The sequence below is a fragment of the Phallusia mammillata genome, chromosome 6 (genome assembly GCF_965637545.1).
Source record: "Phallusia mammillata chromosome 6, kaPhaMamm4.hap1.1, whole genome shotgun sequence".
Classification (NCBI taxonomy): domain Eukaryota; kingdom Metazoa; phylum Chordata; class Ascidiacea; order Phlebobranchia; family Ascidiidae; genus Phallusia; species Phallusia mammillata.
This window is the reverse complement of record NC_137257.1, coordinates 3,835,129-3,862,982: the sequence shown is the minus strand read 5'-3', so window position 1 is coordinate 3,862,982 and position 27,854 is coordinate 3,835,129. Positions and strand designations below refer to the sequence as shown.

General features: G+C 38.4%; 2 protein-coding genes and 1 long non-coding RNA gene across 3 annotated transcripts; 2 read left to right on the top strand and 1 right to left on the bottom strand.

Moving 5' to 3' along the window:
• Nucleotides 1-10,388: 10,388 nt before the first annotated feature.
• On the bottom strand, nucleotides 10,389-11,752 carry LOC145234700 (uncharacterized). Its single transcript, XM_080099427.1, has one exon. It carries the CDS (start codon nucleotides 11,638-11,640, stop codon nucleotides 10,939-10,941), a length of 702 nt encoding a protein of 233 aa, XP_079955553.1. The 5' UTR covers nucleotides 11,641-11,752; the 3' UTR covers nucleotides 10,389-10,938.
• A 914-nt stretch (nucleotides 11,753-12,666) lies between these two features.
• Nucleotides 12,667-17,229, top strand: LOC145232720 (integrin alpha-4-like). Its single transcript, XM_080097389.1, has 10 exons — nucleotides 12,667-12,759; nucleotides 13,244-13,406; nucleotides 13,470-13,555; nucleotides 14,151-14,396; nucleotides 14,806-15,012; nucleotides 15,372-15,675; nucleotides 15,741-15,895; nucleotides 16,223-16,434; nucleotides 16,771-16,912; nucleotides 17,059-17,229. Exons 1-10 carry the CDS (start codon nucleotides 12,667-12,669, stop codon nucleotides 17,227-17,229), a joined length of 1,779 nt encoding a protein of 592 aa, XP_079953515.1.
• An 897-nt stretch (nucleotides 17,230-18,126) lies between these two features.
• LOC145234782 (uncharacterized) lies at nucleotides 18,127-18,815 on the top strand. Its single transcript, XR_013861348.1, has 3 exons — nucleotides 18,127-18,230; nucleotides 18,308-18,418; nucleotides 18,690-18,815. It is a non-coding gene; the product is annotated as an uncharacterized LOC145234782 (long non-coding RNA).
• The last annotated feature ends 9,039 nt before the right edge of the window (nucleotides 18,816-27,854 follow it).

Genomic DNA, 27,854 nt, shown 5'->3' with positions numbered 1-27,854 from the left:
GATAAAATTGAAAGATATTTTTTTTTTGCTTACCGTTTTTGTAATTATATGGCAATATTAATGCAAAAAGAATATAGACAAAACTTTTTTTATAGATGGGTTAATGTTTTTTAATAATTTGTCCTCAAGAATTTAAAAATAAGCGCAACATGTGTTTAGCGTAAATCTGCACAAACACGCGTGTGGGGAACCATTCGTTTTTGCTTGCAAAAACAATCATGTCTGTAGATCAAATGATGTGCATAGTAAATTGGTAAATAGGATATTGAATATATAAAATGGAAATACATCAGAAAGCCACCTTTCTAGTTTAGTTAATGTCTGTAAAGTTTATGTGCCTTGTATATAAGCTTCAGATTTAAGTTTATGTATATAAGCTTCAGACAAGTCATAGTACGTCAGGCCCAATGAAGGCGACACACCGAATCAGCAGGACACCAAATATGAGTGTGCCGGGATCGCTGGTCTGCATAGACGCTTCAGGGCTGATCCCAGTTATAAATTTATGTTTATCTTAAACTTTAGACAATTCACACTAAGGACTCATCAGTGCGGATGGTGACAAGACATAGACCGCATTGGCTAATGTAGCCATACATGTTTGTTGCATGGCTACACTAGCCAATGCGGTCTATCAGCTGCACTGATGAGACCTTTCAGGTCGAAACACTGTACACTAAAATAAACACTGTTTGGGTATTTTGCTAAAGTAGCTACAACCAACAAAATAGAGTTTGACAAAGGTTCCTTGTGTTCTGAGATCCTGGCTGTTTCTTTTATGATAAAATTGCATTGTATAGAAGTGTTTTAGCTTAAACATGTTATTTTTGTAACATTTCTGTAGATTATATTTTAATAAAACACCAGCGATCCTTTAAAAGCGAAAAAACGTTTGTATGCTTAATTGTATGTAAGCGGTCAGATTTTACCTCACAAGTAATAGTTTTCAGGTCTTTGAAAATAGTATAACATAAAATTTGGAGAACACTATTGTTTGTTTAGATATGCGAGCTATTTGCATTGCTGTACTTTTGGTCGCGTACATAGATTTCGCTTTTCAGCAAAGTGTCGAAACCAGGTCGGTTAGACTCGTGAAACCTTCTGTATCCGGATATCAGTACGGCGTCAGTATTGCCATTAGAAACACAAGGTACATAAGCTAATCAAAGCCCTAATCAAAACGCAACAGTCTACGGCTTGTACATAGTAAAAAGCACAGACGTTTCATAGGTTGCACTAATGATTATTAAATGTATTGTTAAAATGTTTGTAATGATATGTATGAATTCTTTAAATGCAAGCTCTCTGCAAGTTTGGTTTTAGATTGACTTTCCTAAATACAGTGCCAAAAGAGCAATCCAAATGTGTGAAAATGTGCATCAACAACAGCTTTTAATAAACCTTTAGTTGATGTATGGGGAATCTGTTTACTTTGAATTGAAGGTTTGAACTGAAGAAAGTTCTCGTTTGTGTTATTTGGTGTTTGACTCTACCAGACTGTAGGCTACATGAGTACTCACTTTGAAAGCAATAAGTCAGTGGTTCCTAATAGGGAAGGAATTCGTCCCAAGGGAGGAATTTTAAAACCTGAATAGTGGACATTAATTTGTACACATAGTGTTTAAATAAAAAAATTACATAATTTGTCTGAAAGAGGAATTTACATTACTTTGTATACGTGGTGTTTAAATAAACACTTCAGCTTTAGGAACATGGCTTGAACTTGAGAAAAGACACAATTTTAAATTATCTTTGTATGGTCATATTAGGAAGGAATGAACTGTTTTTAATTGTTAAGGTGGGAATTTGTCCAAAAAAGTTGGGAACCACTGCGATAAGGGCCTAAAGAGTCACTATCGGCATCGCTTTATTGGATCAACTTTAAGGAAAGCAACCTTAACCCTGTTTTAACTCAACTATAACTCTGTCTTACATTGCAGTACGACATCAGTTCTGTTCATCGGCGCACCCAAATACGGCAATTCCTCCAATGGGGCATTGTTCCGTTGTGAAATTGATCCCACAAACACGTCAGGAGTGACAACATGCAACGAACGAGTCGAGATCGGTTAGTCCAGTGGTTCTTAACCTTTAAATAACGGCCTAACCTCTACGATATTCTTCAGCCTTTGGCCGAACCCCAAAGTTACTTCCTAGGTGATTAACCTATTTTGTTTGGTGGTCATAATTAGTTTTTGTTCAAACGTAGTGGCAACAGTTACTCGTTGTCATTTTGTTTAATTCTGACATCATAACTTAAGCACCTCTAAGTAAGGCATTATACTACACTTTACATTGTATGCCTTTTTTATCGAAGGTTCGTAGTGCATTAGTTTATTGATCTATCTTCAAAATTTTGAAACGTTACAAAGTATGTCTTGCCGAAGTCACGTAAATACTAAATATTCATGTACCCATCAACCAGTCCAATGAAAAACCAATTCAGTGTAAAAGCGTTTCAATTCCAGACCGGTCTGCCTGGTATCACTGAAAACACCAATGTCGTGATACAGGTAAATAGATTTCTAAAACCTTAGTCATGTTCACTGCCTTAAACTAGATTAAAAACTGACGTAAAATGTAGATAGAAAAACGCAAGCTCAATATAACTTACAAAAGGGTGTTGTATGTTACAACCGATTCTCCTTTAAGCAGGTTTTATCTTATTGGTTCAGTTTGGTTCAGTTTACAATCAATTTAGGACTGGTTTGACTAAAATAAATGATGTTTGGCACAGACCAAATGGCTTTTTTAATTAGGCTTTGCTGTACTAACCACCTACATCACATTACCGGCTCCTAAAGTAGTCCATGGGCACCAGGTTAAGCAATTGTACCTAACTATACAATGGTGGTTACGCAGTGTTTGCACTTTTCAGTGTGAGGTGGTTGTCTGTGCAACGCAGTTTAGTGGAACCCGTTGTTCTAATGGATGCCTGGGAGGAGGGATAAATAAAAGAAGCACGATTTCCAGGTAAGTTAAACGCTGGCTGCTGAGGCTTATTGCGTACGATGACATTCACAGGGCCAGGCATTTACTGTACATTAAGTATAGTTTTTTCAAATGTAAATATTAAAACTTTCTCAAAAAATTCAAACCTTTAGACTTCCTTTGATCAGTAAGAGGGATGTCAACACACACAACGACGACGATGACGTCATTACTCCTGTCCGTGACGCAAAGAACGCAGAAACCGATACTATTAATCTTCCTGAGTCCGCTGGTCTTAGAATTGTCGGTCAAATTCCAGGTTTGTGTCTAAATAATGTCTGTAAAGTTTAAGTGTCATTTTTGTCAAACTGAGGTTTGTTTGTAAAAGCATCAAGTCAACAGAAGTTTCAGACAGAGCACACTGTTTCTACCTATCAGGGTCTTATTATTATTTTGTTCGATGTTCGTTGGATTGCCACACTAGCCATCTCTGCACAGATGGGACCTTGTAGGTCAAAACAGTGCGCACTGTCTGCAGCTTGTAGCTTTTTCTATTGCATTTTTTCATATGCAACAAGAGGTTGAAGAGTAACAAAATATACACCCTAAATACATAAGCAGTGTAGCTACTGTAGCGGTGTAGCTGCTTTAGTCATCATCCACCAATTGTGCCCTTCACGCAGCTGTTTCCGGATTAGCGATTGTTCAGTGCAATTATGTGACTATGTGTTCTTTGATCAAGCGAAACAAAATCAACTCTACTTCACTCAGTGAATATTTGGACATTGTTTAAGCTTGACAATAAAAGTGCTAATATTTGTAAGTTCATGTAATCTGAAACCGTTACTTTGCCTTCTTTCAAGAACCGGATACGACCAAGCCGCCGGAAATTACAACTGTTACGACCGGCCATGCCCAAGGGATTTACCCTAAGCTGTTCTGGATTATTTTGGAGTGCTCGACTGTATTCAAGTTTATTGTTGGAACATTGTAGTAAAAGTTTCCAACACATTTTTACTGTTTGCTGTGCTGTAGATGAATTGAGTTGTAATATATATTCTTAAATGCATTCACTGATTCTGTTTATTTGAAAGGTGTTACTATATTCAGTCAGAAAGTTTCCAAAATATTTGGATTCCCGAAAGTCTAAAGGATTTGCTGAACCTTTTTTCTTTCTTTCTTAACAACATTCCTAATCGTTCTTAACTTTGTGAGTTTTTTGACAACAATAGATTTCCTTAAGCACAGATAACTTGCATCCAAGTGTTTACCAAACAAACGAATGACAACTGATAGTTACATGTTGTGGTTAAGACTAACGTTTTATAAAGTCAGAACCGATTGTAAAGTGTTTTAATTGAATGAGGTATGCAATATGCAAAAACGAAATTTTTTTAAGGAAGGTGGTTAAATAGATTGTATGCAATATTGCAATTGGCTTGGTGACAAAGCATGTTTCACATGGCCCAAAAAGGTTTAGAAAGGATGTTTTTGGAGATGAAACTAAAGTTTAACTTTGCTGAGATTATGGTCTTTACTAAACAAGTGCTGCAGAAGCATCGGCAAAACACAACAACGTTTTATTAATAGCATTTCTGATTGACAATTTGTTCAACGAAACTATGTGACAATATGTTTCATATTAATGACCCTCATTCGCTGGGAATAGAGCAATCGAACTCAGAGCACAAACCACTGTTTGTTTTAAGATATTTTTGGACGCCTTATTAACAGTCAATACTGTGCTATAGTTTCCGCAGTAGACCAATAAAGTTAAGGACTCATATTGCATTGCAATAAAGTTTACGTGCTTGGTATGTGCTCTAAAAGCAGTTCTATAGAAAAGAAGTGTCAGATCCAAGTTGCGCGTAATGATGTTTCTCATAACACGGCTACCACGTCTTTCCGCTTATTTACGTTTTTATTCATTATAACAGAACCAGAACAGTATGGTCGCACCATAACTTTAATTCATCTTTCGAAACTGATATTCCATTGAGTTGTCAACGACTAAAACGAGGAACAATGAACTGATACAGGTATACGTCATTTGCCTATATCATTTTTGATTTAAAATAACGAAGCCTAAACAGTATGGCCTCACCGTACCTTTAATTCATCTTTCGAAACTGGTGAGTCAACGACTAATTTAAAAAATGAGGATCAAGGAACTGATACAGGTATACGTCATGTGCCTATACCATTGTGGTTATTGTACTCAGGGGTTCGGGTATTTTGCTAAAGTAGCTACAACCAAGTATCAAATAGAGTTTGGCAAAGGTTCCATGCGTTTAAGTTCCTGGTTGTTTCTTTTAGGACAAAACCACAACACAGAATGCAGGCATAGGTTTCAAGAAAGTAGACGATAAAATACATTTTTTAGAATTGTTTTTAACTTAAACATGGTATTTTTGTAACATGACTGTAGATTATATTTCAAGAAGACACTAACGTTGTTTTTGAAGTAAAAACATTTGTATGCTTAATTGTGTGTAAGCGGTCAGATCTGTGAACATATTATAAGATAAAAAATGAAGTTCAGAGAGAACCATGTTGTTTGTTTAGTTGTTTCTAGCCACTAATCTTGCAGATATGCGAGCTATTTGCATTGCTGTACTTTTGTTCGCGTACATAGATTTCGCTTATCAGCAAAATGTCGAAACCAGGTCGGTTGGACTCGTGAAACCTTCTGGATCTGGATATCAGTATGGCGTCGGTATTGCCATTACAAACACAAGGTACATGAGCTAATCAAAGCCTTGATCATAATACAACAGTCTATGGCAGGGGTAGGAAACCTGCGGACCGCGGGCAGCATGCGGCACTTCTTTAAAGGTTGTCCGGCCCGCTGGGACGCTTGGATTTCAGAAGTACCAGCAAACGAGTCCAATAATTACATTGATGCTAGTTTTCTGCGACCTGGTAAAATGTTCCTAAAATCAAATACGAATTATACTTGTAGTTGAGCATATTTTGTAAGGAACATGGCAAAATCACTTTGTGTTATACACAGGTGCGGCCCGCGATCCCATTTTGACTTTTGTAATTGGCCCCTGGTCTATGGCTTGTATATTGTAAAAATACAGTCGTTTTGTAGGTTGCACTAATGATTTAAATGTATTGTTAAAACGTTAGTCATGGTCTGTATGAACTCACAACATGCAAGCTCTCTGCAAGTTTGAATTTTGAATGACTTTTCTAAGTATAGTGCTAAAAGATTAATCCAAATGCTGGAGTGCTGGACTTTGAAAGCGATAAGTCAGTGGTTTCATTGGATCAACTTGAATCAAAGCAATCATTACTCTGTTTTAACTCAACCATAACTCTGTCTTACTTTACAGTACGACATCCGTTCTGTTTATCGGCGCACCCAAATACGGCAAATCCTCCAAAGGGGCACTTTTCCGTTGTGAAATTGATCCCACCAGCACGTCAGGAGTGACGACATGCAAGAAACGAGTCAAGATTGGTGAGTCATAGGCCTTTACAGGAAAACAATATGTGACCTTTAAACAACACTGTCACATTTTGAGACCAGGAAGTTACGGTGTTGGTATAATTCAGGGGTGTGCAACCTTTCTACTGTAGGGCCAATTATAAATGGCAAAATTGGATCGCGGGCCGCACATGTGCATACTGCAAAGTTATTTTGTTTTGTTTCTTACCAAATATGCTTAACTACAAGTATAATTCGTATTTGATTCTAGCCACATTTTGCCAGATCGCAGAAAAATAGCAACAGGCGTATTAAACAGCTCAAAAATATGTGATAATTGTACTCGTTTGCCAGTACTTTGGAAATCCAAGCGTCTCTCCGCGGCCGCAGGTTGCTCACCCCTGGTCTAATTGCTTAATATTAGCACATGTGGAGCAGGAATTCCTTGTGTTTTTCAATACTCCACCCGAAATTTTATTGATACACTTAATAAATTGCAGATAAGCGTGGGTCACTGGGAATTTCCCTGGGCAAGACTGCTAACAAGCAACAAGTTATCGTAAGTTTTCATTATTTTTTTGTTTCAATTCAACTTACAGGGTTTGGGCTATTTACTTAACCACCAAGTGTTTGTAGGCCTGCGCACCGAAATACAGCTACCAGTGTCCTCATAGCGCGGAGGATCCGTGGCTAATGGGAGCCTGTTATGCCGCTGATACTACAACTGTGAAAATGGCAAATCCATTCCAAGCTGGTAATAGATTAGAACAGGTCGTTTTGTTATTTGCTTGCATTATGATCAGCTTTAGTTGGAGCTTTTGTACTGCTCTGAGTTGTAAACAGGCCCGAAACTGGAGCTCAAACCCGGCCCGAACCCGAAAGTTCAAACCCGAACGCCGGCCCGAACCCAAATTGTCTTTGGGAAGTCTGTTTTGACCCGAAAGTTCGATAGACATGCGTACACGTTAAAGCCTCAGAAAAGACCCACACAACCAACACAATATACAATTGGTCTTAAACAAGGCGCTTTAGGGCAGTTTGACATTAGTTCAGGTCCAGCAACTGGCCCTTTAGCTAGTTAAATTTATTTAAAAAACACTGACACAGAGTGTAAAGTCAGGCCCAAAACAAGTCCGTTTTTTAAGACACCCAAACCCGAACCCGGCCTGAAAAGCTCGACCCGACTTACAACTCTGGCAGAGCTCCATATTTTTTGCAAGTTGTATTTCACTACCAATCGTTTTTATGATTTTAAAACGGCTGTTCGTATACAGTGTGCTGGTAATGCGGAGTACGTAAATAAATGGTGTTCTATGATTAACGTAATCCACTGCAATTTCTAGATATCTTATGCGCAAACTCTAGTCGCTTGAAGGTTGATATCATGTTTGTGGTTGATGAGTCTGGCAGCGTTGGTAAAACCGATTACCAGAAAGCATTGAAGTGGATAAATAGCGTTGCAAAAGGATTCGAGTAAGTTACATTACCAGAATAAAGATTTCTAACTGACACAGGGATCAGTGCAAAAGGTTCTTAATCGGGGTTAAATGTGACATACCTTGGAGTTTATTCAAACTTTGAACAAATGTCGTTGCTTGGTGGATCAAGACTGTAATTGACCTAATGTTCGTAGATTAACATTCACAAAGTACATCAAGTCATTTGTTATTATAACAGAAATATATATAACATTATTATCAGTATCCTTTTGAAAAAGAACCGTTTTGGAGTACAAGAAAGCACAAATTTATATTCTTGTGAGACGAGATGAAAAATGGTTTGCTCGATTCACTGTTTTCACAAACGTGATTCACTCCTTTTTGGTGAAGCTGCGTTGGTGAAGGTTACTGGAAGGCGTTTAAATGGGTAACAGTGTTCTGAGAGCTTTCGAGTGAGAGACAATATTGCGAATGCTAGGCAACATTAAAAACGGCCCATGCTAACTTAAAGGCGTATAAACCTAGCGCTCATGCGGTTTTAATTTTCGTAAATTTTCTAGTTGTTTAAACGGGGTTTACTTATGTAGATCATCAATTGATATTGGCGATGTACGGGTTGGAATGGTTAACTTTGGATCGAGTGCACAACGACCAATAACGTTAGCAAAAAGGAAAGCTGCAACCTTATACGGTAAGTTTTCTTGCTATTGGCGAGTTCACTCGCATTTTACTAAAAAAAACATTGTTTGTTCGAATCCTGTCCGGCGAGCAGTTTTTTATGATTCACAGTGAAAGATCTGGTGTAACCGATATATGTTTTTACACACAAATGCATTAAGATATTCAAGCCCATTTATGTGTGGTCATAACACGTTTAAACTAAGCCGACAAACAGCTTTAATATGCGACAATGTGACCTGAAATCAAAAAACTGGAATGTAAAGAAATGAAATATGCTCACATACCAAATGCGGAATCTGGAGTCTAACATGTCCAAAGCAAAACGCTGACAACAAAACACAATTTGATATTAGTTGAAACAACCAGTAACCTAATTTACTCTGCTAAACGTTTTTGATCATTCCAAACATGAGTGCCTCTTGTGACTTAGAATAAATAACTAAAAATGTTGGATACATGAAAAGGTTCTGCCCGTGCTGTATTTAGACTTTAGGACTAGACTCTAGTCTAGTCTCTAGTCACTAGAGTGTATATATAGCGATTCAACGTCGGAATTTAGCTTCGAAACACGAATTGCAAGTTATTTTGTTTTCGTTTTTTGGTTTCGCTGTAATAAACGACGTTGATACAAAAAACAGTATATATAAAAAGTCGGAACTGAGTAAGCCAGCTCAAATTTTATGTGTTTTTCAAGCATCTTGGGGCCTCGAAGGATTTTACCGATAAGGCCAATTTAATAAACACGCCTATTCCAAAAGGTGTGAGCACACGTGGTATTTGGTAATATGAAATAAAGCAATAAACAACTTGTGCCAATGGCCGATCATTATGATAACTAAAAACATTAACTTTTATTGTTTGCATTTTATTATAGATATGGTTTTGGACAATACGTTTAACGGTGGTGGCACAGCCACCAACTTAGGAATCGACATGGCGGCAGATGAGTTCGCTGCACGAAATATCCACAACGTCCCACAGCTCATGATTGTAATGACGGACGGTGGTTCGAATAATAAACAAGAGACCCGAGAATCTGCAATAAATGCAAGGTGAGACTAGGAAAATTTAGCTGTGAGATATTTGGGTTTCGTGTCGACATAGTTTAAAAAATTTGTTTTCCACCTTTTGAGTGTAGGCAAAACGCGATTTCAAGATTAAAGTAAATTTCTACTACCCAAAACGAATCACAAACATTCATATTGTTTAAAACTGAAAATCGAAAACATATTTAAATACACAAAGAAAACGACCTCGATGTACAATAATATTTTATTGCAATCCAACCTAAATTTAAAAACATAGAGTGCAAACAACCTCGCTGTCCCACTCTATCCTCGTTTCGTTAATAAAAGCGGGTGCGAAAACTCGAGAACAAATTATACGGTAGGTCGACAAGAATTTCTGCAGATGTTTTGGAAAGCAATTTCGTTTCTTAAAAAAAAACATAAAAGACCTTTGTTTTAAAGGGCTACCGACATCACAATCGTATCTGTTGGAATCGGGTCAAACATCGATGATACTGAACTTCTAACAATTGCAGGACTTCAGGAACACGTGTTGAAAGTCAGCAACTTCGACGCCCTGAGTCAAATTCTCAGCAAACTGACAAAAGTTATCAAACAAACCGCTTCATTCCAGCTCGAAGGTAAGGTTACTTTAATGGGGTTCAAACCTGTAACCACCGGTCCAAGCGTCTCAGACAATTTTAACTTCGTCCATTTTTTATGTGAAAAACAGGAAAAGTGCTTGCTGCTAATTGAATCTATTAGCAATTGCGACATCACGTACAAATATACATCTAAAATTATTATACGTCCCCAACAAGATCCAGAATTTATTTCCCATCAGTTACAAACTTTTAAACATTAGGTGTTGCTTATGAACCCGAAGTAGTATTAACAAATTTGTCGTTCAACTGGTGTAATGCTAAACAAAATACTAATTGTTGTTTTTAAGAACTTGTATTTCGCTAACGTTTCGCCCACCAGAACGGTAGGGCTTCATCAGAGCAATGAACGATATAGTGCAAGAACAACAGGCGAAAATGCACAAGCGCAGCGGGATATAACGTAAAGTAATTATAAGAGAACAAAGGCTGATCGTGATGGGTTGAGTGTACTATATTGTGACAGTGCGTAACTAATTTCCGATATTTGAAGAGGAAGCCGGACGCAAAATGTCGCGGAAAACTGGGCTGAGGTTTTTGCCGTCGTTACGGTTTAAAACATTTAAATTAGAATTTATGAGGCAACTTTCAAAGACCAATCTTTTCGACCAATTATGTTCCTGTTTCAAAACTTGGGCATCGTTCCAATTTATGCGGTGATCACATACAAAAACGTGTTCACATAAGGCGGACTTGTTAACATCCATGTTTCTGACTGCCACTTTGTGTTCCTTGAGACGTGAATTTAGATTCCGCTTAGTTTGACCAATATATACCATATCTCAATCACGGCAAGGGACCTGGTAAACAACTCCTGTACGATGTAGTGGTACAGTGGCATCTTTCGGTTTTGGTAGTAATTGCCCAATAGTTTTGAAAGGTTTCATTGCCACTTTTACCCCAGCATCATTCAGGATTCGTTTTAGGCGCTCCGACACACCCTGGACATACGGTAAGCATGTGAATGATTTGAACTGTCTGTTTTGTAAGGTGGTTGTTTTATGGGTCCAGTGGTGTAAGTTATGCGGGAAACCGTTATTCTTTAACACGCGTGCAATATTTTTGCATTCGTGTTTGCGAAGAACCGTATCCTTGATGTGAGTTGTGGCTCTGTTGTAAAGCGTTTTGGCGACTGTAAGTTTTTGGTGCCGTGGATGGTGAGACGTATAGTGTAGGTAGCGGTCAGTGTTCGTGGGCTTCTTGTATATGCCAGTGATGAGCTTTTGATCTGGCTGCCTGGTAACAGACACATCCAAAAACGCAATGGTATCGTGTTTTTCGGTTTCCATGGTGAAAGCTATTGTAGGTGATATGGTGTTCAGGTGTGTGTGAAATGTGTGGACCATGTTTCTGTCGATAATGACGTATGTGTCATCAACGTATCGAAGCCATAGACGTGGTGGTGTGTGGAATGTTGCAAGTGCCTTCTCCTCTATGTGTTCCATAGTGAGATTAGCAACAATTGCTGAAATAGGAGAGCCCATGGGTGTACCAAAGATTTGTTTGTATATTGTGTCTCTGTAAGTAAAAACTGTAGCGTTAAGGCAAATCTGTAAAGCTGTTTGTATGTGAGAAAGATCTAGCCCGGTGCGTTCGTGTAGCAAATCGGTAGGTATGGACGTAAACAAACTGACAACATCAAAAGAAACTTGGCATTCGCTTGGTTTTATATCAAAATTCGAAATAGTGTCTAAAAAGTCCAAAGAGTTTTTAATTGTGTAACCGGAACGACCAACGATAGGCGAGATTATGGCGGCGAGAAACTTTGATAAATTATACGTGGGTGAGTTTACAAAAGAAACAATGGGTCGCAAAGGGATATTGTCCTTATGAATCTTTGGCAAACCGTAAAACTTTGAAAACAGTCCGTCTGTGCTTCTGAGGTGTCGGTATTCTTGGTCGGTTATACAGTTTTCCGTGCGTAGTTTCCAAATGAACTTGTTTAATTCTCTTTCTATGCCCTTGAGTGGATTTTTTGTCAATCGTAGGTATACCGAGCTGTCGTCCAAAAGTGCTTGTGCCTTGTGTTCATATTGCTTCCTATCCATAACCACTGTGCAATTTCCTTTGTCCGCTTTCAAAATTGTCACCGATTCATCCTTTCGCAGATCACTTAGGGCGCGGGTCTCTTCCGGAGACAAATTTGGCTTGGGTGCCGTGGATTTCTTCAAAACCTGCGCAATCCGACTCCTAGCCAAATCCGCGGCAGCTGCGTTGTCGTTAGCGAGTCCTAGTAGACCCGCCTCTGCAGCACCAACCATTTCTAGGACAGGAACCTTCTTGGGTGCAATTGCAAAACCGTGGCCTTTTTCCAAAACACTGTGTTCCGCTTTGGTTAAAATCTTAGCAACCTGGTGGACGAAACGCCTGTTCAGTATTTTCGAAGTAGTATTGTTGCAAAACGGTAATATTGGCACACAGGGCAATGCAAGAAGCATGTGTTGTGTCTAGTTGATTGTTTAGTATATTATTGGCCACCATTCCGTTAAAACGAGGTTCAGTTCGACATAATGTTTTTTTTACACACTGTTTCAGGAACTGTGAGTAACGCAACATCAGAATTAACGAATGGCCAACTGGGATTTTCCATTCATTCCTCTCAAGTAAGTATCAACGCTACAAATTCTGTGTTGCCAAGATGCCAGGTCCAAGTGACCAGATTTTATATTACTGGTTGTGTTTTAAGACCGTGGGTCAAGCCAAGTAACTTACTCCACACAAGGTATTAGTTATGTTAGATATAAATCTCAACTAATTTCATGCTAAAAACAACTAATTTTCTATTGTTGATAACGTCCTATATATTTTTTTACATAAATTGAGACTAATTAATAACGTAATTTTAAATCCATACAGCAAAATTAGGAAGCACACGTTTGTTTTCCCCAATTTATTAGTAAAGGCAATGTAGTTATAGCTTTCTTTTGTATAAATATCAACAATAAACAAATCGCAGCGTCGCCATATATACCGAATCAGCCGGTCAACAAGCATTCATCACCATATGCCACGACGTAGTCTAGAAAATCTAACCTGCGTGGGATTCGAACCCACGACAGGTCTCAAACTAAATTTGATTTTTAACAGAGTGGAGCTGCTATAGTGGGATCAGTCGGTTCTTACGACAGGGCGGGTTCATTTGCCTTGTACACTTCTTTAAAAGACGCCTTCCCGAAATTCCTTAATCTGACAGGACTAGAAAGCATTATGAATCCAGAAAATATCACTCATCTAAGAGACGCCTATTTAGGTACTGACGTAGTTTCGGTTTTAAAGCTGTAATACTTCGGTTACAGTAGTGAGATATTTTTAGGTTACTCGATCACAAGTGGGCGACTTTTTGGAGGGACAGATGAATATATCATCAGCGGTTCGCCACGTTACCGTTCCAAGGGCCAGGTAAAGAAACGAATTATTTCGACATGATTCAAAAATATTTCAAAGCTTGCGCAAAACAAATAAGCTAAACCTGGAGGTACTAGGCCGAATCTTTATGTTGTTTGTAGTAGAAAAACGATTCTGGTTTCATCCGATTTTAAAAATTCTACGTTACCAAAACGACCCGCAAACGTTGCACCCTAATTGTTTAATCCGAATAATAGTTTTTTATTTAAATTATTCATAAGTTGGCTTTATTACCTTTAAGTCAGCTAAAACGACATTTATTTATTGTCGAGATCACACATGATTCCAGCGATCAATGACTACACTCACTACTGTGCAAAAACTGTTTTGAGTTGATCTAATTTACTGAGAATAATTTAGGTAAAACAGCTATTGAATCACAGGAAAAATAAATTCCTAAGTTACACATAATTTTTAAGACGCATTCTAAAACGGCAAATACACATTTTGTACAACAAGCAGGATTAAATGTATACCATGGCTGAAAGCAACAAAGTTAAGAAACCAACCGGTAAGGCGTTTAACCCCAAATACTCTTTTCTGCAATTTTCTGCCCTGGGCGTTAGATCCAATTTTCATGCATGTTCAGGTTTTGATCCTCAAGTCTTCTGAGATCGAGCATCCGTCTTCCCACTACTACACTCTGCATCCTCACGGGAAGATGTGGCAACTCGGAGGATACTTCGGACATTCTGTGTTGTGTCTTGACGTCAACGGAGATTCTTATGATGACTTGCTGGTTTCATCTCCTCTTTTCTCCGAACAAGTCGGTTTTGATCAGGGGAGAGTCTTTGTTTACATCAACAACCAAAGCAATCCAGGACCCCAACAATGGGTAAGTCTGTCTTTTTTATGTGTTAAGGGTAGCAACTCCTGTTGTGCTCGTTTGAGTACGCCAAAGGCCACATGCCCCTTTTACAAGTCATATTTTGGTTGAAAAAGACTTAAATATTTTAAATGATATTAATGAACAAAGTAGCTGTGCTCTCATATAAACATCAACACGAACTAGTTCAAAACGGAAACGGAACTTCTACTTACAACTATGAAAATTAGAAAGGTGGCTTTCCTATACAATTCAATCTTAAATATTTGGCATTGGTTAGTTCATTATAATTTGGTTACCTCTAAAGGAAGCAACCCCGCTTAGCTCCTATTTCAGGGAAACATAAGTAGTCGAAATAGAAAATGTTGTCATACTATAGTTTAACAATGGCAAACTAACTCAAATATTGTAACATCAGAAAGCGCGCGTCAAGCGGTTTACAATTTTGCGCGGAAAGAACAGAGCGCGCCTGGGTATGTCGATGGCTAGTGCAGGAGATGTTGACCGGAACGGATACAATGACGTCATCATTGGAGCTCCTCGGGAGGACATGACGTCATCAAGCAGTGGTTCCGTTTATGTGTACTACGGATCCGCTAGTGGTTTGTCCCACACCAACAAGCAGGTAAAGTTAAAGCAAATTCTTTGCACTCGCCAATCGTCCATTGTAGCCTTAGTGGGACGGGCTTTCTGGGCGCATTCAGGCTCAGGTTTCTTAAAAAAACGGGCTTGATTCAGGCCTGACTTTACACTCTGTCTCAGTATTAAAAAAAAGTATCCAGTTGGTGAACCTGGCCTAAAGTCAAAAAGGCCTAAAACGCCTTGTTTCAGTCCAATTGTCTGTTGTGTTTGTTGTCTTGGTCTCTCTTGATGCTTTAATGTATACACGCCTGTCAATCAAACTTTCGGGCCAAACGGGCTTCTCAATAACGACTCGGGGGTTCGGGCTCCAATTTCAGGCCCGTTAACAACTCTACTTCACAGAGAATCAAAGGAAGCTCAGTGGCGCCATCTCTCGTCAACTTTGGTTATGCCATCGCCAAGGGACCACGTGAAGGAGCTGACGTGGACAACAACCGATACCCGGACCTGGTGGTCGGAGCGCCATCTAGCGATACAGTCGTCATACTTCGCTCGCGTCCGATTATTGACGTCACCGCTGAAGTGATTCTCTCGTCTCCATCTATTGACGTCATTAGGTGCCTTAATGACCTCACATCCGTGTGCGCGACGTTTATGACTTGTGTGCGTGGGAGCGAAAGAAGTGGCGAGGAATATAGTTACCACGGTAAGTATGCTTGAGTTTCTTCAGCCAAACCTATTGGACTTAGAACTGTACGATCGTTTTACAAGACTTGGTGACAAGGGTTTCGCTGGACAGTCTTCAAATCGGAACCGAAATCGCGAGAATTACACTGGTGGGCAGAGACACAACAGATGCAAGTCAGGTTCAGTATCAGAACTTGACATCAACTCGGTCTTGTAGAAGCTACAACGTCACGCTAAATGTAAGCGTTATATAAGACACCCTGTGCTATGTCGATGAAAAACACTGATTAAATCATATCTAAACCGTTCGGCACATGGGTTACTGTTGTATATACTGACCTTTGGTATTTTAGTCATGCCAGTTCAAGTTAAAATTCACGACATATTAAACATCTAGAAATAGGTGTCTTGTAAGGGACATCGAACGTCGGCATATAATAAAAAAAAAACTGCTGAAAGAAGTAAAATTTTGTTGATCCAGACTTAGATTCGCCGGTTTTTGCCCATGAACGCTTGACTTGGCAATATCGGAACATTGAGTATTTACACCTTACTTATGTATGTAGGCTGTCGCATTTCAAAACAAAGAAAGCATGAAGACTCCTATCCGAATCACCTTCTCCTACGACTTTTCAACGGAACATAAAAACAGACACCTTTCTGCAATTTTTGATCCCACATCATCGAACGAGGCATACGCTGATTGGCTGCTTGATAACGGTTGCTCAGGCAACCAATCGACATGCGTCAGTGATCTTACCCTCGATGTTGTTTACACGTACGAAAATATCCTCTTTCAAGTTCACAGAGCATATCTGGCAATTGTAGTTTTATTCAGACGTTTCGACGTACCATATACAGATCGCTTCATCAGGGTAAATGACACTAAATGCGCGTAGTACAGTGCACGATAAACAAAGGCAAAATAGAGTTAAACGCAAGCACGTTACAATGCAACGAAAACATTGCTAGATAACGAATTTATCGGAATAAAAATACAATTGCCAGAAGAGCTCAGTAAACTTGATATTATTCCTGGCAGCAATAGCTTATAAAAATTTCCTCTTTATTGGTTGATTACATATTTTTGTCACCTTGCATACGCTGCATATAGAATTCCCCCAAGTAATGATCCCTACGTCATGCAAAGCGGGGAGGAAGTGCTGACGATCACCGTTACCATTGGCAACCTTGGACCTGACCACGTGTCAACAGCATGGCTCGAAGTTTTATCCCCAGTTGTAGAATTAAGTCGGGTAATATGAATTTTGATCTTGACAAAATGTTGTTCGTTTAAACTTGCAGTTTCCATTTTTACATATTTTTACAATTTTTGGCAGTTGCGGTTCAAACAACAGTTTCCACACCTCAATTTTATAATTTGTTTGTGTTTGTTGCTTAGGTCAAATCCACCTGTGCGGACCTATCATCCACTCAAAGTATGAGTGGCAAGGCTGTGTTGGTTTTAAAGTCTGCCGCATCACTTTTATATAGCAGGATAAAGGTAAAATTTATCAAACGATCACAGTACGCAAGGCTCATTGAAGGCGCCATACCGAATCAGCAATTCTAAATTCAACTCGTGGTGGTCCCGAAAAGACTCCTGTCGTGGGTTCGAATCCCACGGCAATCTACCCTACGCTGTGCTATAGGTGGTGAATGCTTGGTGGCCGGCTGATTCGGTTTGGGGTCTTTAATAGGCCTGGCGTATACTGTAATTTGCATACGATAGTTGCGTGATCGCTGGTCTGCATAGACGCACTCTCAGTTGTTTATGATTTCTCACCGATTTCAGTGCAAAGTGGAACTTATTTATTCTCTTGAACCTCTCTCCCGAAGTGCAAGCATTTCCAACCTGACCATTGGCGGTCAGTTGTTCTCCGCGTAAGTCAGATTAATAATTCACAAAAATAAAACAAAAAAATATGTCCATTGTTTTCATGGCAGACAAAACCAGACTTATGATCCGAACCCATCAAACAACGAGTTTCGATACGAGCGGAAGTTAAAGTATGACGTCAACCTCCAAATAACCAGGTATAAACTAAATTCTTGACTGCATTTTGAAAGTATGTACGCGCTGATATAAATTTTAAGTTTGCAAATACAACGTTTTTTTCTGACGCAACCCTAATACAAAGTAAACAGGTCACAAACCTTTAAAACCGTTGTAAGCAGTGGTGGGAATCAACCGGTTTGCACCGGTTCTATAGAACCGTCTCACGAAATTTTAATGAGATCAGCGAACCGTTTCGCGTTACTGGTTACGGTCAATGGACTTTTTGTAACAATTTTAACAAAAAAAAATATGACGTTTGTGATACAACCGACTGACAAAGTTTGAATCCGACAGCTGGATGTTTTTTTTTTAAATCGGTTAAGACTAGGAACCTTTTATGAAAGTTTTGTTTTTATTTCGTAATAAAAAAAAACTCAAACGCATTTTAAAATTAACTGTTTTTCCCCAGTCGAACATCTCAACAAGTTTATATCTTCAACCACTCGACGTCTCGTTCCATCATCCATTCCATTCGCGACCCCTTGTTCCAAAATCCTCTCAAACATACCTACACGGTAAAATCTGTTGACAATATGTTACATAGGGGAATTGCAAGTAACTTACCTTTTGTTGGTGTTTTATTTGTAACTAGATCTACAACACAGGAGCAAATAGTCTTTCATCAGCTTTGCTCACATTCAAATGGATGGAACAGACTAAAAATAACTTTCAACTGCTGTACTTGTACGATTTTGTTTGCTCAGTAAGTTGATTGTGTGATTGTGTTAATTAACCCATATTTGACTAAGGTGTTCCAAATTCGTATAAATCCCATATCTAGGAACGCCATTACAACAATTTCAGTTATCCAAATTATTTTCAAACTAGCGTATGAGCTCCTTGATTAATTTGTTAAAAGAAGTGCATCATGCTGCAATACTTGAATACAATATTTAAGCTTGCTCAAGAATAACTGAATCTGGCTAACAAATATAATATCGTATTTATTTTAATTAAGAGTCCATGTTGTTTAGCCTGCCACGAAGTGTGTTTGCAAGTCAGAAGGAATGATCAACAAACTGGGAATCCCCCTAAACAACGACACAAACTTCAAACATTCGCTTAGTTTTCCGAAGCCATCGGAAGTTACACTTCCAGCGAAACCGGTAGGTTTGCTAACAAAAATAAAAATCCAAATTTACACGTTGATTAGAAAACGCCATACACCGACTTAAAACGTAATTTATTGAAAACATCTCTTTAATAATGGTCAGTTCCCTGTGCTATTTGTGATGTCAGCCCACACATCTCACACGTAGTGCTTACATGAGGTGAAACTATAAATGTAAGATTTACAGTAGCCAGAATTGCTAATTTCCAGGGGGTGGCGCTCGCAAATATTTTAAATGCAATTTGTAGAAAAAAAACTTCCGGTTAGGGCTGTTAGGGTTAGTCTGTATCATAACAATAAGAACAAATAAAATGAACCAAAATAGCCATTTTTATGTTAAAATTAGTTTCTAACCCTGCCACAGTTTCACTGCCATTATTGCGCTCTTCACGCCACCTACCTGAAATTAGCCAACTTGGCTTCATTGAGTTCTTACTTTAGTAGCTCTACCCTTATATAAATCACGTTTCAAGCTCGGTTGACAACCTGCAAAAATGATGACAACAGCGATTGTTGAAACGTCGGCACTTAAATGTATTGAACATAAAACAGCTTTCTGGGAAAAGTGTTTTTTATTTAGATTAGAAAAATATTTCAAGAACAAACATTATCATTAGTTTCTATTAAAACAGACATGCGATGACGTCATTTGCGAGACAATTCGTTGTCACGTGACCAACCTAGAGGTGTTTTCGTCTTTGAGCATCGAAGCAAGTTTCGTCGTGTGGATACCCTCTCTAGCAGCTGTAAGTACGCGAAAATTCACTTGGCACTCTTGTAGCTTTCACTTGGCACTCTTGTACCAGTTTTGTTTATGTTTGGAAATACAAGTTTTAAACTTTCATATTTCTTTTACCTTTTTGCAGCCCGATTTCAATAGCGATTTCACGTCCAGCTTGTCAGTTAACACATCGGCATCCCCGGTGACCCCAACAGATGGTTATAACAGCAAGGTGAATGAAAACTACAATTAAAGTGCTACAAATTTGTCGATAGCGTTCAATCGTTTGTCTTAACTGTATGAAATGTATTTAAAATCAGTAAAGCAATGTTGGAAATAAACAAAAACGTCTTCAGGTCTCCACTTCAGTTCAAGCATACCAACCACCAGAAAAAGTTGATAAAGCAGAGAATGGTTTAAACATTGGAAGAATTATTGGTGCCACTATAGGAGCACTTGTATTTCTCGCACTTCTGGTCGTGTTGCTGTGGAAAGTAAGTTGTTGAGTTGTTGAGTAAAGTTTATTTCGCTTGGTCAAAGAACGCATAGCGACCTAAGTGCACTAAAACAATCACCAAGCCGGAAATAGCTGCGCGACGTTGAAACGTTATGAAGCCCATAAAAGTGGAGGCCACAATTGGTGGATGAGAGCCAAACACAGTGCAGCTACAACGTCATTACAAGGCGTTAAGTGACTGGTGCTCAAGTGAGGTTTCGAAATACCTTTTGAATGAGAAAACAACATAGGCCTACCAATGATAGACATCTCATTGAAAGTATAGTAAACCTCGGTTAAAGCGGATCTTCGCCAACTCCGGACATTTTTTGGTCCAAACGGGACCGGATTAACCGAATATTACCAAACATCCGTCCTGGAAGTAACAAACTTGAAAGTTAGAGCAACCCGTAAAGAATATGAAAAATTAGATTTGCTGTCGAAGAGCCAATGCAAAGAAATGTACCAAAATACCAATACCTGAAATGAAATCTTCCATTAGGCAACCGCGGCTATGAAGATTTTTTTGTTTTCAATACATACAAAAGCATATTGATAATCACCCGTTTGAAACCGTGCGAAAAAGTGTCTTCAAGAGAAACACTTTAAGATGGCGACAGGTGGTCCAGCCACATAACACACGAAATGAAACTTGCTTCCTAAAAAAATTGATTAAGAACATGAAAGAATGGCCAATTATTCTTATCTCCATGAAAATTATACGGCCATTTGTCCATATGTTCGTTTTTGTATGTGTTTTGTATAACATACATAGGTTTTCGGTTTGAAATCTTTTGACACAAGTTTGGTGCAACGTTTTATTTTACACGTGAAAATTTTGTTTAGCTTGGATTCTTCAAAAGTAAATATAAGGAAAGACTCGACAATGCTAAAGATGCATCTGAAGACCAACCACGAGTCGAAGAAACTGCTGATGAATAAAGAAAGCAAAAGAAACAAGCCTTAATCCATTTGTGCAACTTGTTCCACAAAATTTTTGCTTAAACAAGTTTAAAAAGTAAACATGTGTTTGAACCTACATGTTTTTCTGTACTTGTTGTTTTATAAAGGACAAAAACCCGGATTTTTACGCATTAAACCACTGCCAGAATCAACGAATGCAAAAAATATTTCTTTCGTATCTTATGTCATTTGAACCGAACGTTTAACAAAAATATCTGCCTTTTGCGCCCAATTCGAATTGATTGTTAACCATGTTTGTTAACCACATGACGCCAAACGGTTTTAAAAAAAGGCCAAGTATAATATGTTTCTACGTTAGTAAAATTTCCAGCATTATGGCAATATTTTAGGATCGAAAGCAAAACGTGAACGTTGTTTGCATCCTTTTTATTTGAGGTATACGTTTGTTATTGTTGCAAGGAATTATATTTTTTATCCAGATCATTATTTTGTTAATAAATATAACAACAAAATCTGCTGGTCAAATATATCACAAGCGGTAAAGCTGACCAGTTTTTATTCGCATTTTGCAAACAAACACAAACTGTTGCTAGGGCAACAACTTGTCACTACTTTTACATAACCGTGCAATTACAGTATTTTGCATCACTTTCTAACGACAGGTCAATTTATTAAATAGTTTAAAATTCAAAGCCAAATACATATCAACCGATCTTCGTGGTTGATTTGATTAGCATTTGGCTGTCAAAATTACAAGGTAAAAATTAAAAATGTGAATGGTTTCTTAACCATTTAACGGCTATGTCAAAGTAGTAATTTCATTACGCTCTGTTTTGAAATAGGCTAGTTAAATATTTTCACGGTTAATTCAGAGCCTTTGTTAGTTTTTCATTAAGTCAAAAATGGGTACAGATGGCAATAACCCGCGCGTAAGTGGCTTTCATCTGGATAATTGGTCCAATGTTTTATTAGGCTTTAGAGAGTTTTTTTCTGTGTTGTGTTGACATTTGGTTTTGGTAGTTTAGTAATATTACATTGTGCAGGATTTGAACAACGTTCAATAGCCTTGGCAACTTTCAAGCAGCATTGCTAATATATAAAAATATCTTTTTTTAATAACCTGTGGTTTTTTTTGATTTACAAAATGATAATAGCCTATACATGGTTTGGCTGGTAGCAGTTTTAAAATAAAAAAATGGATGAGCCTATCATACGTCCTCTTTTTGGGGGGTATATCATCCTTTTTAACGAGAAGTAAGTTGTCCTACCGGGACAATAAAAAATGCCCAAACGTTCACCATTTTGAATTTTCTGTATTTACTAAATGTCTAAATGACAATTGTGCTTTTAAAACCGGCCAAAGAGCGTGAGTTGTGGTCATTGGTAATTTAAATTAACAATTTAAGTCAAATTTCATCCAAATTTGACTGTAAAAATTGACTGCGTAATATTCGTCAAATATCTTGTGCTTTTATTTTCTTGGGCACAAAAGTAAGTGCTAATATTCTTTGTCGGGAATGTGTCCTACTTTTTGGTGATGAAGTATAACAGGCCTAACATTGGATGGCTATAGACTGAAAACTCTAACATTGGAAGAGTATTATCATGTTTCTTATTCCTATTTCAATTTACATTCTTCCAGCTGTATCAACGACGGAACCATGCAGCGATACCCAACAAACAATCCAATGAAAAACCAATTCAGTGTAAAAGCGTTTCAATTCCAGACCGGTCTGCCTGGTATCACTGAAAACACCAATGTCGTGATACAGGTAAATAGATTTCTAAAACCTTAGTCATGTTCACTGCCTTAAACTAGATTAAAAACTGACGTAAAATGTAGATAGAAAAACGCAAGCTCAATATAACTTACAAAAGGGTGTTGTATGTTACAACCGATTCTCCTTTAAGCAGGTTTTATCTTATTGGTTCAGTTTGGTTCAGTTTACAATCAATTTAGGACTGGTTTGACTAAAATAAATGATGTTTGGCACAGACCAAATGGCTTTTTTAATTAGGCTTCGCTGTACTAACCACCTACATCACATTACCGGCTCCTAAAGTAGTCCATGGGCACCAGGTTAAGCAATTGTACCTAACTATACAATGGTGGTTACGCAGTGTTTGCACTTTTCAGTGTGAGGTGGTTGTCTGTGCAACGCAGTTTAGTGGGACGCGTTGTTCTAATGGATGCCTGGGAGGAGGGATAAATAAAAGAAGCACGATTTCCAGGTAAGTTAAACGCTGGCTGCTGAGGCTTATTGCGCACGATGACATTCACAGGGCCAGGCATTTACTGTACATTAAGTATAGTTTTTTCAAATGTAAATATTAAAACTTTCTCAAAAAATTACTCCTGTCCGTGACGCAAAGAACGCAGAAACCGATACTATTAATCTTCCTGAGTCCGCTGGTCTTAGAATTGTCGGTCAAATTCCAGGTTTGTGTCTAAATAATGTCTGTAAAGTTTAAGTGCCATTTTTGTCAAACTGAGGTTTGTTTGTAAAAGCATCAAGTCAACAGAAGTTTCAGACAGAGCACACTGTTTCTACCTATAAGGGTCTTATTATTATTTTGTTCGATGTTCGTTGGATTGCCACACTAGCCAATGTGGCCTATCTCTGCACAGATGGGACCTTGTAGGTCAAAACAGTGCGCACTGTCTGCAGCTTGTAGCTTTTTCTATTGCATTTTTTCATATGCAACAAGAGGTTGAAGAGTAACAAAATATACACCATAAATACATAAGCAGTGTAGCTACTGTAGCGGTGTAGCTGCTTTAGTCATCATCCACCAATTGTGCCCTTCACGCAGCTGTTTCCGGATTAGCGATTGTTCAGTGCAATTATGTGACTATGTGTTCTTTGATCAAGCGAAACAAAATCAACTCTACTTCACTCAGTGAATATTTGGACATTGTTTAAGCTTGACAATAAAAGTGCTAATATTTATAAGTTCATGTAATCTGAAACCGTTACTTTGCCTTCTTTCAAGAACCGGATACGACCAAGCCGCCGGAAATTACAACTGTTACGACCGGCCATGCCCAAGGAATTTACCCTAAGCTGTTCTGGATTATTTTGGAGTGCTCGACTGTATTCAAGTTTATTGTTGGAACATTGTAGTAAAAGTTTCCAACACATTTTTACTGTTTGCTGTGCTGTAGATGAATTGAGTTGTAATATATATTCTTAAATGCATTCACTGATTCTGTTTATTTGAAAGGTGTTACTATATTCAGTCAGAAAGTTTCCAAAATATTTGGATTCCCGAAAGTCTAAAGGATTTGCTGAACCTTTTTCCTTTCTTTCTTAACAACATTCCTAATCGTTCTTAACTTTGTGAGTGTTTTGACAACAATAGATTTCCTTAAGCACAGATAACTTGCATCCAAGTGTTTACCAAACAAACGAATGACAACTGATAGTTACATGTTGTGGTTAAGACTAACGTTTTATAAAGTCAGAACCGATTGTAAAGTGTTTTAATTGAATGAGGTATGCAATATGCAAAAACGAAATTTTTTTAAGGAAGGTGGTTAAATAGATTGTATGCAATATTGCAATTGGCTTGGTGACAAAGCATGTTTCACATGGCCCAAAAAGGTTTAGAAAGGATGTCTTTGGAGATGAAACTAAAGTTTAACTTTGCTGAGATTATGGTCTTTACTAAACAAGTGCTGCAGAAACATCGGCAAAACACGACAACGTTTTATTAATAGCATTTCTGATTGACAATTTGTTCAACGAAACTATGTGACAATATGTTTCATATTAATGACCCTCATTCGCTGGGAATAGAGCAATCGAACTCAGAGCACAAACCACTGTTTGTTTTAAGATATTTTTGGACGCCTTATTAACAGTCAATACTGTGCTATAGTTTCCGCAGTAGACCAATAAAGTTAAGGACTCATATTGCATTGCAATAAAGTTTACGTGTTTGGTATGTGCTCTAAAAGCAGTTCTATAGAAAAGAAGTGTCAGATCCAAGTTGCGCGTAATGATGTTTCTCATAACACGGCTACCACGTCTTTCAGCTTATTTACGTTTTGATTTATTATGACGAAACGAGAACAGTATGGTCGCACAATAACTTTAATTCATCTTTCGAAACTGATATTCCATTGAGTTGTCAACGACTAAAACGAGGAACAATGAACTGATACAGGTATACGTCATTTGCCTATATCATTTTTGATTTAAAATAACGAAGCCTAAACAGTATGGCCTCACCGTACCTTTAATTCATCTTTCGAAACTGGTGAGTCAACGACTAATTCAAAAAATGAGGATCAAGGAACTGATACAGGTATACGTCATGTGCCTATACCATTGTGGTTATTGTACTCAGGGGTTCGGGTATTTTGCTAAAGTAGCTACAACCAAGTATCAAATAGAGTTTGGCAAAGGTTCCATGCGTTTAAGTTCCTGGTTGTTTCTTTTAGGACAAAACCACAACACAGAATGCAGGCATAGGTTTCAAGAAAGTAGACGATAAAATACATTTTTTAGAATTGTTTTTAACTTAAACATGGTATTTTTGTAACATGACTGTAGATTATATTTCAAGAAGACACTAACGTTGTTTTTGAAGTAAAAACATTTGTATGCTTAATTGTGTGTAAGCGGTCAGATCTGTGAACATATTATAAGATAAAAAATGTTCAGAGAGAAACCATGTTGTTTGTTTAGTTGTTTCTAGCCACTAATCTTGCAGATATGCGAGCTATTTGCATTGCTGTACTTTTGTTCGCGTACATAGATTTCGCTTATCAGCAAAATGTCGAAACCAGGTCGGTTGGACTCGTGAAACCTTCTGGATCTGGATATCAGTATGGCGTCGGTATTGCCATTACAAACACAAGGTACATGAGCTAATCAAAGCCTTGATCATAATACAACAGTCTATGGCAGCGGTGGGCAACCTGCGGCCCGCAGGCCGCATGCGACACTTCTTTAAAGGTTGTGCGGCCGGCAGAGACGATTGGACTTTAGAAGTACCAGCAAACGAGTCCAATAATTATATTGATGCTAGTTTTCTGCAACCTGGTAAAATGTTCCTAAAATCAAATACGAATTATACTTGTAGTTGAGCATATTTTGTAAGGAACATGGCAAAATCACTTTGTGTTATACACAGGTGCGGCCCGCGATCCCAGTTTGACTTTTGTAATTGGCCCCACAGTAACAAAGGTTGCCCGCCCCTGGTCTATGGCTTGTATATAGTAAAAAAATACAGTCGTTTCGTAGGTTGCACTAATGATTTAAATGTATTGTTGAAAAGTTAGTCATGGTATGTACAAACTCACAACATGCAAGCTCTTTGCAGGTTTTAGTTTTGAATGACTTTTCTAAGTATAGTGCTAAAGGATTAATCCAAATGCTGGAGCGCTGGACTTTGAAAGCCATAAGTCAGTGGTTGGTTAGCACCTATACTATATGCAACATATTAGGGAGGGATGAAATGTTTTTAATTGTCGATAAGGGCCCAAACTTTTAGCATTGTTTCATTGGATCAACTTGAATCAAAGCAATCATAACTCTGTTTTAACTCAACCATAACTCTGTCTTACATTAAAGTACGTCATCCGTTCTGTTTATCGGCGCACCCAAATACGGCAAATCCTCCAAAGGGGCACTGTTCCGTTGTGAAATTGATCCCACCAGCACGTCAGGAGTGACAACATGCAAGAAACGAGTCAAGATTGGTGAGTCATAGGCCTTTACAGGAAAACAATATATGACCTTTAAACAACACTTTCCTATTTTGAGACCAGAAAGTTATGGTGTTGGTATAATTCAGGGGTCTGTAACCTTTCTACTGTAGGGCCAGTTATGAATGTCAAAATTGGATCGCGGGCCGCATATGTGCATACTGCAAAGTGATTTTGCTTTGTTTCTTACCAAATATACTCAACTACAAGTATAATTCGTATTTGATTCTAGCCACATTTTGCGAGATCGCAGAATAATAGCATCAGGCGCATTAAACAGCTCAAAAATATGTGATAATTGTACTCGTTTGCCAGTAGTGCTGAAATCCAAGCGTCTCTGCGCGGCCGCAGGTTGCCCACCCCTGGTCTAATTGCTTAATATTTGCACATGTGGAGCAGGAATTCATTGTGTTTTTCAATACTCCGCCCGAAATTGTATTGATACACTTAACAAATTGCAGATAAGGGTGGGTCACTGGGAATTTCCCTGGGCAACACTGCTAACAAGCAACAAGTTATCGTAAGTTTTCATTATTTTTTTGTTTCAATTCAACTTACAGGGATTGGGCTAGTTACTTAACCACCAAGTGTTTGTAGGCCTGCGCACCGAAATACAGCTACCAGTGTCCTCATGGCAAGAAGGATCCGTGGCTAATGGGAGCCTGTTATGCCGCTGATACTACAACTGTGAAAATGGCAAATCCATTCCAAGCTGGTAATAGATTAGAACAGGTCGTTTTGTTATTTGCTTGCATTATGATCAGCTTTAGTTGGAGCTTTTGTACTGCTCTGAGTTGTAAACAGGCCCGAAACTGGAGTTCAAACCCGGCCCGAACCCAAAAGTTTAAACCCGAACGCCGGCCCGAACCCAAATTGTCTTTGGGAAGTCTGTTTTGACCCGAAAGTTCGATAGACATGCGTACACATTAAAGCCTCAGAAAAGACCCACACAACCAACACAATATACAATTGGTCTTAAACAAGGCGCTTTAGGGCAGTTTGACATTAGTTCAGGTCCAGCAACTGGCCCTTTAGCTAGTTAAATTTATTAAAAAACACTGACACAGAGTGTAAAGTCAGGCCCAAAACAAGTCCGTTTTTTAAGACACCCAAACCCGAACCCGGCCTGAAAAGCTCGACCCGACTTACAACTCTGGCAAAGCTCCATATT